A 14,565-nucleotide genomic window follows, 5' to 3' on the forward strand; every position below is an offset into this window, starting at 1 on the left:
CCTAGATAGATCATAATGAATTAGAATCATATGGACAGATCATAATGAATTAGATTCATATGGACAGATCCTAGATAGATCATAATGAATTAGATTCATATGGACAGATCCTAGATAGGTCATAATGAATTAGATTCATATGGACAGATCCTAGATAGATCATAATGAATTAGATTCATATGGACAGATCCTAGATAGGTCATAATGAATTAGAATCATATGGACAGATCATAATGAATTAGAATCATATGGACAGATCATAATGAATTAGAATCATATGGACGGGGGGGACTTGGTCCTAAATCAGGCACTCCTACTCTGAGATGCTTTGTGACTACGGCCCCTTCCTGTGGCGCTTCCTGTGATTGGTTCAAATGCCAGGCTCTTTGTGAGACCATCAGCTGATAGACATTGTTGTGAATATAATCATTTGGGGGATTTAAACTTTCGACCAGTGTTGAAAGATCCCTTTGGACAGATCATATCATCTCCATTGATACACAAAACAATACCAGTTTCCCTTGGTTACTTACCAACGTAACAAGTCTAACAGAAAACACTGCTCATCTCTGTGTGTTTGACTCTTTCGAGAGTCCTCTTTTGGATGGACTGTAAAGAGTAGTTACGAGCGAGAAGTGTGTGTGTGTATGAAAGAGAAGTATAGGAGTACTTTCCTCACAGGTAACACTCTTTGTGCTTTCCCCATTACAGTACCACAGACATTACTGCAGGAAGCAGACCCAGATGTACTACACAGACCCACCTCACACCCAAAAGGTACTGTCATCGATATATAAATAATACCCAGGTGATTCCTCAACTGTGACATGACAACTACGCGAGGACCCAAACAACTGGAAATGGCTTTATTCAGGTGGTTACGGTCTGGTTTCCCGGATGTACATTAAGCCGAGTTCTGGACTAAAAAGCTGTATGGAGAATCTCCATCAAACGTGTTGAATCCAGATCTAGGATTAGGGCTCTATACAGTCAGATCCGCTTTAGTCAACATTCGCATAGCAGTTGTTTTGGTGGTGTTGTTGGAAGAGGTGGGACTGTATTAGAGTGATCAAATCCAACAGTGGCTCCCGGCATTATACCTAAAGCAGACGTTGCCATTGGCTACACAGAGTCCCCTATTAACAGAAATTCCATGCAGCCTTGTTTCCTAGTTCCAACACTGGAATGTGAGATCTAATCTACACCTCCATTAGAATAAGATAAATACTCATTTATTTTCTTTCATTTCCCCAGCCCACCCCGGTCCTCACCCAGCCCACCCCGGTCCTCCCCAGCCCACCCTGGTCCTGCAGATGTGGCTGTCTATCCTAAGGACTCCAGAACACCAGGAAACACAGGAGTCATGATGAGTAACTCTGTTATGACTTACTCCTATATTAAAGGTACAGGCACACACACACACGCTAACACACACACACACAAATCATCCATCTCTGTATTAACTCCTCTCCTCTCCTCTCCTCTCCTCTCCTCTCCTCTCCCTCTCCTCTCCTCTCCTCTCCTCTCCTCTCCTCTCCCCAGAGCATCCAGAGACTGCGGCGTTGCTGTTCACCTCCAGTGTGTGTGTTGGTCTGCTACTCACCCTGCTGGCTGTGTCTATCAGACTGACCTGTAGGGGGCTCCGCCACACACACAAAACACAAACACGCAGGAGCCAGGAAGAGGAGGATGATGATGATGATGAAGAAGAGGAGGAGATGACTGACTGCTCGCTGCTGTCGGACTCAGACAGGCAGCTGGCTTACTGCTGGGAGGAAGTGAGCTACAGGACAGCGGACGCGGAGAGGCTGAACGCATGGAGAGGAGGGACATGGTGATCCAGGAGATCTGGATGAACTCTGATCTCTACGGGACGTCCTGTGATCAGGACCAGACTCCTTATCTACTACTCAGTTACACACAGCTGGAGTAACAGAACCAGACTCCTTATCTACTACTCAGTTACACACAGCTGGAGTAACAGAACCAGACTCCTTATCTACTACTCAGTTACACACAGCTGGAGTAACAGAACCAGACTCCTTATCTACTACTCAGTTACACAGCTGGAGTAACAGAACCAGACTCCTTATCTACTACTCAGTTACACAGCTGGAGTAACAGAACCAGACTCCTTATCTACTACTCAGTTACACACAGCTGGAGTAACAGAACCAGACTCCTTATCTACCACTCAGTTACACACAGCTGGAGTAACAGAACCATACTCCTTATCTACTACTCAGTTACACAGCTGGAGTAACAGAACCAGACTCCTTATCTACTACTCAGTTACACACAGCTGGAGTAACAGAACCAGACTCCTTATCTACCACTCAGTTACACACAGCTGGAGTAACAGAACCATACTCCTTATCTACTACTCAGTTACACAGCTGGAGTAACAGAACCAGACTCCTTATCTACTACTCAGTTACACAGCTGGAGTAACAGAACCAGACTCCTTATCTACTACTCAGTTACACACAGCTGGAGTAACAGAACCATACTCCTTATCTACTACTCAGTTACACACAGCTGGAGTAACAGAACCAGACTCCTTATCTACTACTCAGTTACACAGCTGGAGTAACAGAACCAGACTCCTTATCTACCACTCAGTTACACACAGCTGGAGTAACAGAACCATACTCCTTATCTACTACTCAGTTACACACAGCTGGAGTAACAGAACCAGACTCCTTATCTACTACTCAGTTACACAGCTGGAGTAACAGAACCAGACTCCTTATCTACTACTCAGTTACACAGCTGGAGTAACAGAACCAGACTCCTTATCTACCACTCAGTTACACAGCTGGAGTAACAGAACCAGACTCCTTATCTACTACTCAGTTACACAGCTGGAGTAACAGAACCAGACTCCTTATCTACTACTCAGTTACACAGCTGGAGTAACAGAACCAGACTCCTTATCTACCACTCAGTTACACAGCTGGAGTAACAGAACCAGACTCCTTATCTACTACTCAGTTACACAGCTGGAGTAACAGAACCATACTCCTTATCTACTACTCAGTTACACAGCTGGAGTAACAGAACCAGACTCCTTATCTACTACTCAGTTACACAGCTGGAGTAACAGAACCAGACTCCTTATCTACCACTCAGTTACACAGCTGGAGTAACAGAACCAGACTCCTTATCTACTACTCAGTTACACAGCTGGAGTAACAGAACCATACTCCTTATCTACTACTCAGTTACACAGCTGGAGTAACAGAACTGTGTGTGTGAGAGAGTTATTTTTTTAACATTTATTTAACTAGGCAAGTCAGTTAAGAACACATTCTTATTTTCAATGACGGCCTAGGAACAGTGGGTTAACTGCCTGTTCAGGGGCAGAACAACAGATTTGTACCTTGTCAGCTTGGGGATTTGAACTTGCAACCTTCCGGTTGCTAGTCCAACGCTCTAACCACTAGGTTACCCTGCCGCCCCAGTTATGCTACAGGGAGGGGATTACTGGGTTGTCTGGTCCATAAGACTGACCCCTAGTCTACACTAAGTGATTGAGGGATGTTTTGGTAATGTGAATATAGGAATTCCAGAGTTTGGAACCTCTATCTGATAAGAGAATTCACTCTGGTTTTATGGATTTGGGAATGAACCTGGAAGAATACATTGAAGGGTTTAGGTAGGTTGTCGGGGAAGTATGTATATTTGTAGATGAAGGTGAATAATTGGAGTATATTAATGTTGTATTTGGAAGATAATATATTGAGTTTCTTAAACGGGGGGGGAAATGGAGCGCAGTAGTTAGAGGAGGTGGTTAGTCTGGCCAATGTCTTTTGTGCGATGAGTAATTTGTGTAGGTAGGAAACAAATATCTTTCCAGGACAACTTTTCATCAACTAGTACACCGAGGAATCTAGTAGATTTCATTCCATTTTGATATTCTGGCTCTTTTTGTATATATATACACATTTACATATATTATATAGTTCAGATTCTTACCTGTGAATACAATGTAGTGGGATTTATCAATATTTATAGATCATTTGTTATTCTGGAACCATTCGGGAAAATGTGGCCACGCCTGACTTGGCTTCATTGATTTGTGAATTGACATGTTTTTGTTGTGTGTGATCAAATCAAGTTGGTATCATCGGCAAAAAAGAATGTGAAGTACGGTAGGTCATTGATATACAGATTAGGAATAACAAAGGTCCAAGGATTGAACCCTGTGGAACGCCACAGGAAATCTTCGCACTTGGTAGATGAACAACCATTTTGCATACAGAAATTGTTTTCTAATCCTAAACATAATTATATAGCCATTTATATGTATAATCATGACCACCATAATAATGCAATTTAGCAAGTATTATTTCATGATCAACCGTGTCAAACATTCTAGATCAATCTAGAAAGACGACAAGAGCGTATTAATTGTTGTTCAGGGTATTTTATTAGGATCTCTATTAGCTGTTGCAAAAGCAGCAGCTACTCTTCCTGGGGTTCCACACAGAACACAGAACACAGAACACAGAACATGAAACACAGAACACAGAACACGACATAATACAGAACATCAATAGAAAAGAACAGAACTACATCAATTTACAAAAGGCACGCGTAGCCTAGATATCAGTACATACACACAAACTATCTAGATCAAATAGGGGGAGAGTCGTTGTGCCGCGAGGTGTTGCTTTATCTGTTTTTTGAAACCAGGTTTGCTGTTTATTTGAGCAATATGAGATGGAACGGAGTTACATGGAATAAGGGCTCTATATAATACTGTATGCTTTCTTGAATTTGTTCTGGTTTTGGGGACTATGAAAAGACCCCTGGTGGCATAAGTGTGTGTGTGTCAGAGCTGTGTGTAAGTTGACTATGCAAACAATTTGGGATTTTCAACACAATGTTATTAAAATAAGTGAAGCAGTCAGTCTCTCCTCAACTCTGAACCAAGAGAGACTGGCAGCATAGTATTTATATCAGTCCTCTGATTATCATGAAGAACAAGATGTGCCGCTCTGTTCTGGACCAGCAGCAGCTTAACGAGGTCTTTCTTAGCAGCACTGGACCACATGACTGGACAGTAATCAAGATAAGAACAAACTAGAACCTGCAGAACTTGCTTTGTGGAGTTTGGTGTCAAAAAATATATATATATTTTTTTTACTGATGATTTTTGAGAGCGGTTGTAACCAAGGTTTCCAGAAGGGGAAGAAGTGGTGAAATAAAGAATTGAAGTACACAACATGACCAAAGATACGTGGACACCTGCTTGTCGATCATCTCATTCCAAAATCATGGGCGTTAATATGGAGTTGGTCCCCCCCCGCTTGACAAATCAAATGACAAAACACTCAGCCCTCCAAGACTCAGGTCAGTCAAGATGTTCCATGACATACTTTAGAAGAGAAGTAGGACACACCTCCGGTAAATAAACTTACATGGACTCTTGCACCCAGCAGGCCTTCATGAGAAATTACATTTAGGTTAATGACATCACAATGACAGGGAATGACATCATAATGACAGGGAATGACATCATAATGACAGGTAATGACATCATAATGACAGGTAATGACATCATAATGACAGGGAATGACATCATAATGACAGGGAATGACATCACAATGACAGGGAATGACATCACAATGACAGGTTGGCATATTGTATTGTGTGTCTATTTACCGGAGCGTTGTTCTATTTCTGTTCTTTGGATTTTATACAGGAGGAGCCGGCAGCTGATTTAACTTTGTATAAAGTGGATCCGAGCACATTGTTTATCTTTTTTTCATGGTATACAGAGACGATGAAAAACACTTGCGTCTGAGTCCCAGATGGCTGAGTGCTGGTCTGAACTGGCACACTATATAGGGGATAAGGTGTCTTTTGGGACGCTTTTCAAGACGTTAAATATTACACAGTCTGAGACTGTATCGGTTAGCAATATACATTGAGTGGACAAAACATTAAGAACACCGGCTCTTTCCATAACAGACTGACCAGGAGGAAAGCTATAATCCCTTATTGTTAAATCCACTTCAAATCAGTGTAGATGAAGGGGAGGAGACAGGTTAAAGAAGGATTTTGAAGCCTTGAGACATGGATTGTGTCTGGGCAAGACAAAAGACTTGAGTGCCTTTAAAGGGGTATGGTAGAAGGTGTCAGGCGCATCGGTTTGTGTCAAGAACTGCAACTTTGTTGGGTTTTTCACACTCAACAGTTTCCCATGTGTATCAAGAATGGTCCACCACGTAAAGGACATCCAGCCAACTTGACACAACTGTGGGAAGCATTGGAGTCTACATGGGCCAGCATGTCTGTGGAATGCTTTCGACACCTTGTAGAGTCCATGCCTAGGGCAAAAGGGGGGTGGGTGCAACTCAATATTAGGAAGGTGTTCCTTTGGTATAGTATGTTGCTTCAGAAGGTTGAGAAATGTTCCACTCCATGTGTCCAGGTTTCCACTTCCTACCCTGTCCTGCTTGTAAACAGCTCTGTAGTTCACACCTGTTTGGAATCCTAGTCTTTCTGTCCCCAAGGGACAGTTCCCTTCGCTGTTCTGGAACCTTCACCCCTCTGTTGTTCTGGAACCTTCACCCCTCTGTTCTGGAACCTTCACCCCTCTGTTCTGGAACCTTCACCCCTCCTCTGTTGTTCTGGAACCTTCACCCCTCCTCTGTTGTTCTGGAACCTTCAGTGTGAACTCTAGAACTTCCCCCTGTGGAGCGAGGCTGTGGGTGTATCCCAAATAGACTATATAGTGCACTACTTTTGACCAGGCCCCATTAGTTCATTAGGGCCCTTGTCAAAAGTAATGCACTCCATAGTGAATAGGGTGTAATTGTGGTGTGGTAACATCCTGGCTGTATGAGGCACTGGGTTACAGAGGCCTGGTTGGCCCAGGCTGGGACAAAGAGAGGGAGTGTGGTGCATCCTGGCTGTATGAGGCATTGGGTTACAGAGGCCTGGTTGGCCCAGGCTGGGACAAAGAGAGGGAGTGTGGTGCATCCTGGCTGTATGAGGCACTGGGTTACAGAGGCCTGGTTGGCCCAGGCTGGGACAAAGAGAGGAAGCGAGGTGCATCCTCCTCAGTGAAAGTTGTGATTGATACACCCAGAATACCGGACGTCAACTACCCATGACTCAACAGGCAGTCAGTGAACACACACAGAGAGAGAGAGAGAGAGGCCGGGATTCAATGCAAGACTCGTTATAACGCTTGCACACTACATCAGACTTTTAAAGATCATTACAAAAGGACTTTTGCATTGTAATTTTAGGACATTTACATAATATATCTGCTGTAATAGTGGAATGATAGTGTTTCACAATATATATATATATATATATATATTTTAAACTACATTCAAAATTGTTAACTTTCTATTAGACAACAAAAGCCACAACTGCCTTTGTTGTCACGATAGGAAACTGCACCCTCACTCTTCCATCGGTGTCACTAGGAGGCGTGTCCTCTCCTCCTCAATCACAACCAAACAATGACAGAATGGAAAAATCGTTCTGCAATTTCCTGGTTGCTAAAATTCTACACTCTTCGCTCAATTTCAGTTTATGTGAGAAAACAAGCACTGAATAATGTAGGGAATCCCTGTATTAAATCTAAATCTCAAATATTTTCAATATCAAAAATGATTAGTTGGTGGACGAAACTGAAAGTAAAATAGTAACCTCTACACCATGTTACAGGGAAATGGGATGTGTTGTTGCATCGATTCACCTTGCTTCCGCATGAGATATGTAGCACCTTTAAAAAGGTTGAAACACGGGGCCTCCCGGGTGGCGCAGTGGTTAAGGGCGCTGTACTGCAGCGCCAGCTGTGCCATCAGAGACTCAAAGAAGAAAAAAGGTTGAGCCCCGGCTTGGCTTGAATCCCGGCCAAAGAGAGAGAGAGGACATTGGGATCCATACACGCAAGATTGATCAGTTCATTACAATACGTATTATTGACCATTTCCAATGTGACATTTCTATGACATTGTCACATGGCCTAAGTTTAAATAAAGATGATGGACAAAACATTTTAAAAACAGGCACACAGACAACAGGGAACAGATTTCAGGTGGAGCAACAGAGGTTGGAGAGAACAATGTTTCTGTAGAACAACAGTCCATTGGGTTACGGCATCAATAGTGAGTGTGTGGGTTCTGTCTCCCTCTGTGTGTTGGCGTGTGTATATAGTTCCGGCTAAATATATATTTAAAACACTCTTTTTTTTTTTTTGTCAACACACTCTATTTTCAACATTGCAGAACCAACTTAATTTTTTTGTAAACTTAAACTTACAATTTGTAATAAAAAAAAATAAAGACGTGTGTCTATCTGGGACCCCACTTGATGTTGCTGAGGCCCTGGAACTGTCTCTTTAAGGCCTGTCTGTCTGACCAGTCTGAGTGGAGGTGACTGTCGTCTTCCACCTCGTCCAGCATCTGTCAAAACCACAGACATAATACACTATGGTTTACGGTAATGTACTCAGATAAAGTAGATTATTAAGGTGAGGTGGGAATAGGGTTGCAAAATTCCAGTAACTTTCCCCACAACCAGATTGGTAGGGAGGTGGAAATTACAGGGAGACTATATAGACTGTATAGACTATATAGACTGTATCATGTATATTCACTGTAGGACAGGGAGACTGTATAGACTGTATAGACTGTATAGACTGTATCATGTATATTCACTGTAGGACAGGGAGACTGTATAGACTGTATCATGTATATTCACTGTAGGACAGGGAGACTGTATAGACTGTATAGACTATATAGACTGTATCGTGTATATTCACTGTAGGACAGGGAGACTGTATAGACTATATAATGTATATTCACTGTAGGACAGGGAGACTGTATAGACTATATAATGTATATTCACTGTAGGACAGGGAGTCTGTATAGACTATATAGACTGTATATGTACAGATGAAGTCAGAAGTTTACATACACCTTAGCCAAATACACAATTCCTGACATTTAATCCCAGTGGAAAATCCCTGTTTTACGTCAGTTAGGATCAGCACTTTATTTGAAGAATGTGAAATGTCAGAATAATAGTAGAGAAAATGATGTATTTCAGCTTTTATTATCACATTCCCAGTGGGTCGGAAGTTTACATACACTCAATTAGCATTTGGTAGCATTGCCTTTAAATTGTTTAACTTGGGTCAAACGTTTCGGGTAGCCTTCCACAAGCTCCCCACAATAAGTTTGGTGAATTTTGGCCCATTCCTCCTGACAGAGCTGGTGTAACTGAGTCAGGTTTGTAGGCCTCCTTGCCCGCACACACTTTTTCAGTTCTGCCTACACATTTTCTATTGGATTGAGGTCAGGGCTTTGTGATGGCCACTCCAATACCTTGACTTTGTTGTCCTTAAGCCATTTTGTCACAACTTTGGAAGTATGCTTGGGGTCATTGTCCATTTGAAAGACCCATTTGCGACCAAGCTTTAACTTCCTGACTGATGTCTTGAGATGTTGCTTCAATATACCCACATACTTTTCTTCCTCATGAAGCCATCTGTTCTGTGACGTGCACCAGTCCCTCCTGCAGCAAAGCACCCCCACAACATGATGCTGCCACCCCCGTGCTTCACGGTTGGAATGGTGTTCTTCGGCTTGCAAGACTCCCCCTTTTCCTCCAAACACAACGATGGTCATTATGGCCAAACAGTTCTATTTTTGTTTCATCAGAACAGAGGACATTTCTCCAAAAAGTACGATCTTTGTCCCCATGTGCAGTTGCAAACCGTAGTCTGGCTTTTTTATGGTGGTTTTGGAGCAGTGGCTTCTTCCTTGCTGAGCGGCCTTTCAGGTTATGTCGATATAGGACTTGTTTTACTGTGGATATAGATACTTTTGTACCTGTTTTCTCCAGCATCTTCAAATGGTCCTTTGCTGTTGTTCTGGGATTGATTTGCACTTTTCGCACCAAAGTACGTTCATCTCTAGGAGACAGAAGGCGTCTCCTTCCTGAGCGGTATGACGGCTGCGTGGTCCCATGATGTTTATACTTGCGTACTATTGTTTAAACAGATTAACGTGGTCCCTTCAGGCGTTTGGAAATTGCTCCCAAGGATGAACCAGACTACAATTTTTTTCTGAGGTCTTGGCTGATTTCTTTTGATTTTCCCATGATGTCAAGCAAAGAGGCATTTAGTTTGAAGGTAGGCCTTGAAATACCTCGACAGGTACACCTCCAATTGACTCTAATGATGTCTATTAGCCTATCAGAAGCTTCTAAAGCAATGACATCATTTTCTGGAATTTTTCAAGCTGTCTAAAGGCACTTTTGACCCACTGGAATTGTGATACAGTGAATTATAAGTGAAATAATCTGTCTGTAAACAATTGTTGGAAAAATTACTCGTGTCATGCACAAAGTAGACATCTTTATCGACCTGCCAAAACTATAGTGTGTTAACAAGACATTTGTGGAGTGGTAGAAAAACGAGTTTTAATGACTTCAACCTAAGTGTATGTAAACTTCTGACTTCAACTGAATGTATGTGTGTGTGTGTATATGTGTGTGTATATGTATATGTGTGTGTGAGTCCCACCTTGAGTTCCTGTTGTCTCTTGTAGTGGTGCATCATCATCTGTTTCTGTTGTTCCTCTGTGACCACAGGTTCTCTGGCTGGCGCCCCTGGCCCCTCTGACAGGAACACATGGTCAAAACATCAGGACAAGCTACACCAGTGGGTCATGGGTGATCAATCTATTATATCCATTTGTGGGACCTAGAACATCAAAATCTACGTCTAGATCTATCCCCGTCTAGATCTGTCAGTGTCTAGATCTATCCCCCTCTAGAACATCTAGATTTATCCCCGTCTAGAACGTCTAGATCTATCCCCATCTAGATCGTCTAGATCTATCCCCCATCTAGATCGTCTAGATCTGTCTCCCAAGAACGTCTAGATCCATCTCTCTCGCTCTAGAACGTCTAAATCTCTCTAGAACATCTAGATCTATCCCTCTCGCTCTAGAACGTCTAAATCTCTCTAGAACAATCCTAGATCTCGCGCTCTCTCGAACATCTAGATCTATCTCTCTCTAGAACATCTAGATCTATCTATCTATCTCACTCTAGAACATTTAGATCTATCTCTCTCGCTCTAGAACATCCAGATCTCTCGCTCTAGAACGTCTAAATCTCTCTCTAGAACAATCCTAGATCTCGCTCTCTCTAGAACATCTAGATCTATCTCTCCAGGCTACGACCAAGGGCTAGGCCTACTACGAACTGAAAAGCATGGACTATTGCTTCCTTGGTTTCCTCTCCTTACCTCATCTTACTGGCTCTGATGTGATCTTAACTATCCTGTGTTTTTATATGGAGATGAGAGAAGAAACCATTTTGGATTATTGACATGTACCCTCTGTAAAAATGTACTCGGTCAAGATGTCGACGATGCGTAGCTCAGTCATACCCGAGAACAGCTGATAAAGTGGCTTGCGCTCTGCTCACGCGGGCAAAAAGATAAACGTTCAGTGTAACAGGTAAAAAAAACCTACTGTTTTCCAGATTCCCCAGTCAGTAACGCGCCAGTGTGCATCTCCTCCAGTCAGTAACGCGCCAGTGTGCATCTCCTCCAGTCAGTAACGCCAGTGTGCATCTCCTCCAGTCAGTAAGTCAGTAACGCGCCAGTGTGCATCTCCATCAGTAACGCGCCAGTGTGCATCTCCTCCAGTCATTAACGCGCCAGTGTGCGCCAGTGTGCATCTCCTCCAGTCAGTAACGTGCCAGTGTGCATCTCCTCCAGTCAGTAACGCGCCAGTGTGCATCTCCTCCAGTCAGTAACGCGCCAGTGTGCATCTCCTCCAGTCAGTAACGCGCCAGTGTGCATCTCCTCCAGTCAGTAACACACCAGTGTACATCTCCTCCAGTCAGTAACACACCAGTGTACATCTCCTCCAGTCAGTAACACACCAGTGTACATCTCCTCCAGTCAGTAACACACCAGTGTACATCTCCTCCAGTCAGTAACACACCAGTGTACATCTCCTCCAGTCAGTAACACACCAGTGTACATCTCCTCCAGTCAGTAACACACCAGTGTACATCTCCTCCAGTCAGTAACACACCAGTGTACATCTCCTCCAGTCAGTAACACACCAGTGTGCATCTCCTCCAGTCAGTAACACACCAGTGTGCATCTCCTCCAGTCAGTAACACACCAGTGTACATCTCCTCCAGTCAGTAACACACCAGTGTACATCTCCTCCAGTCAGTAACGCACCAGTGTACATCTCCTCCAGTCAGTAACGCACCAGTGTACATCTCCTCCAGTCAGTAACGCACCAGTGTACATCTCCTCCAGTCAGTAACACACCAGTGTACATCTCCTCCAGTCAGTAACACACCAGTGTGCATCTCCTCCAGTCAGTAACACACCAGTGTACATCTCCTCCAGTCAGTAACACACCAGTGTACATCTCCTCCAGTCAGTAATAGCTTTTGTACCAAAACAACCCGTGTTTGGAACAACCGATGGCATAGCAACAACAGATGGCATAGCAACAACCGATGGCATAGCAACAACCGATGGCATAGCAACAACAGATGGCATAGCAACAACAGATGGCATAGCAACAACAGATGGCATTTAGCCCTGTTTCACACTAACAACACTAACATGGAAGTACTCTAAATAACAGGCAAGTACTCTAAATAACAGGCAAGTACTCTAAATAACAGGCAAGTACTCTAAATTACAGGCAAGTACTCTAAATAACATGCAAGTACTCTAAATAACATGCAAGTACTCTAAATAACAGGCAAGTACTCTAAATAACAGGCAAGTACTCTAAATAACAGGCAAGTAGTCTAAATTACAGGCAAGTACTCTAAATTACAGGCAAGTACTCTAAATTACAGGCAAGTACTCTAAATTACAGGCAAGTACTCTAAATTACAGGCAAGTACTGTAAATAACAGGCAAGTACTGTAAATAACACCAGAGTATGTGAGCAGAGCGAAGCAAGAAAAGCGAGTTTCCCCAAAGGCTGGAGTGTCGGCCTTCTCGCCCGCTCCAATATCGCTCACTTCACGAGCTCAGAGCGTGCCTACCCAGCATGCATTTGCAGTCTACTTGTGTGCTGCTTTATCCCCTTGTTTTATCTACTGTCGTGGAGTTGACTAAATATTTTCATAAAGACGCTGATAAAACACATAGGTGGTAAATCAAGGTGACTTAGAAAAGAGGAGGACCAAGAGGAAGAGAGGGAGCGCGTAATGTCCACAACTAAAGAATCATTGTGGAATCTGAACAGACACGTATCCTGAAAGCAGTATGATGTACTTACTACAGTACATGCTAACAGAAAGGAACGAGCAAGGTAGCTAGGTTAGTATGTCATTGTAGCAAAGTATTTATAAACTAAAACTCTGAACTCTTAAAAGTTTCCTTCATTTTTGTTCTATTATCTGTACAAAAGAACACCATTGATTTTGGCCAATAGGTCTGGTATATTCCCTCTTTCAAGGAGCTTTCCATTTGATTGGGTTATTTTGCCTGAAAACTAGAAGACAAAAAAAACTGTCCCTACCGGCTAGTTGTAGTGTAGCTCCACCCACCTGTCCCTACCGGCTAGTTGTAGTGTAGCTCCACCCGCCTGTCCCTACCGGCTAGTTGTAGTGTAGCTCCACCCGCCTGTCCCTACCGGCTAGTTGTAGTGTAGCTCCACCCGCCTGTCCCTACTGGCTAGTTGTAGTATAGCTCCACCCACCTGTCCCTACTGGCTAGTTGTAGTATAGCTCCACGCACCTGTCCCTACTAACTAGTTGTAGTATAGCTCCACCCACCTGTCCCTACTGACTAGTTGTAGTATAGCTCCACCCACCTGTCCCTACTGACAAGTTGTGTAGCTCCACCCACCTTCTGTATTTTGACTACGATCTTGGTTTTGTCGTTCTTGCCGATGTAATCCTGCAGTTTCTTCCCTCTATGCAACTCCTTAGCAGCCCACCACAGCTGAGCCTCCTCCACTGGAATCACCTGGAGAGATGCCTGGGAGGGGAGGAGGGAGAGAGAGATACGGGAGGAGGCAGAGAGGAGGGAGGGGGAAAGAGAGAGAGAGGAGAGAGAGAGATACGGGAGGAGGCAGAGAGGAGGGAGGGGGAGAGAGAGAGAGGAGGGAGGGGTGGAGGGAGGAGGGAGAGAGAGAGAGAGGAGAGACGAGGGAGGGAGGAGGGAGAGAGAGAGAGGAGAGACGAGGGAGAGAGAGAGAGGAGAGACGAGGTATGGGAGGAGGGAGAGAGAGAGAGGAGAGACGAGGTATGGGAGGAGGGAGAGAGAGAGAGGAGAGACGAGGGAGGGGAGGAGGGAGAGAGAGAGAGAGAGAGACGAGGGAGGGGAGGAGGGAGAGAGAGAGAGAGAGGAGGGAGGAGGCAGAGAGGAGGGAGGGGGAGAGAGAGAGGAGAGAGGAGGGAGGGAGAGATACGGGAGGAGGCAGAGAGAGAGGAGGGAGGAGGAGAGACGAGGGAGGGGAGGAGGGGGAGAGAGAGAGGAGGGAGGAGGCAGAGAGGAGGGAGGGGGAGAGAGAGAGGAGAGACGAGGGAGGG

At 44.0% G+C, this 14,565-nt stretch overlaps 1 protein-coding gene and 1 long non-coding RNA gene across 2 annotated transcripts; one reads left to right on the top strand and one right to left on the bottom strand.

Annotated features, from left to right (window-relative positions):
- Positions 1-260: 260 nt before the first annotated feature.
- LOC121842453 (protein eva-1 homolog C-like) lies at positions 261-1,838 on the top strand. The gene is made up of 3 exons (XM_042312441.1): positions 261-777; positions 1,255-1,403; positions 1,543-1,838. Exons 2-3 carry the CDS (start codon positions 1,364-1,366, stop codon positions 1,836-1,838), a joined length of 336 nt encoding a protein of 111 aa, XP_042168375.1. The 5' UTR covers positions 261-777; positions 1,255-1,363.
- A 6,472-nt stretch (positions 1,839-8,310) lies between these two features.
- On the bottom strand, positions 8,311-14,045 carry LOC121842454. The gene is made up of 3 exons (XR_006081110.1): positions 13,880-14,045; positions 10,559-10,653; positions 8,311-8,432 (listed from the first exon to the last, which is right to left on the bottom strand). It is a non-coding gene; the product is annotated as an uncharacterized LOC121842454 (long non-coding RNA).
- Between the last annotated feature and the right edge of the window lie 520 nt (positions 14,046-14,565).

The sequence above is a fragment of the Oncorhynchus tshawytscha genome, unplaced genomic scaffold (assembly GCF_018296145.1).
Source record: "Oncorhynchus tshawytscha isolate Ot180627B unplaced genomic scaffold, Otsh_v2.0 Un_contig_16294_pilon_pilon, whole genome shotgun sequence".
NCBI lineage: Eukaryota > Metazoa > Chordata > Actinopteri > Salmoniformes > Salmonidae > Oncorhynchus > Oncorhynchus tshawytscha.

Excerpts from the sequence above, each read along its gene's own strand:
- LOC121842453 (XM_042312441.1), top strand. The coding sequence starts at position 1,364 with ATGATGAGTAACTCTGTTATGACTTACTCCTATATTAAAG. Across the intron at positions 1,404-1,542 it reads GACTTACTCCTATATTAAAG|AGCATCCAGAGACTGCGGCG; the intron begins GTACAGGCACAC and ends TCCTCTCCCCAG.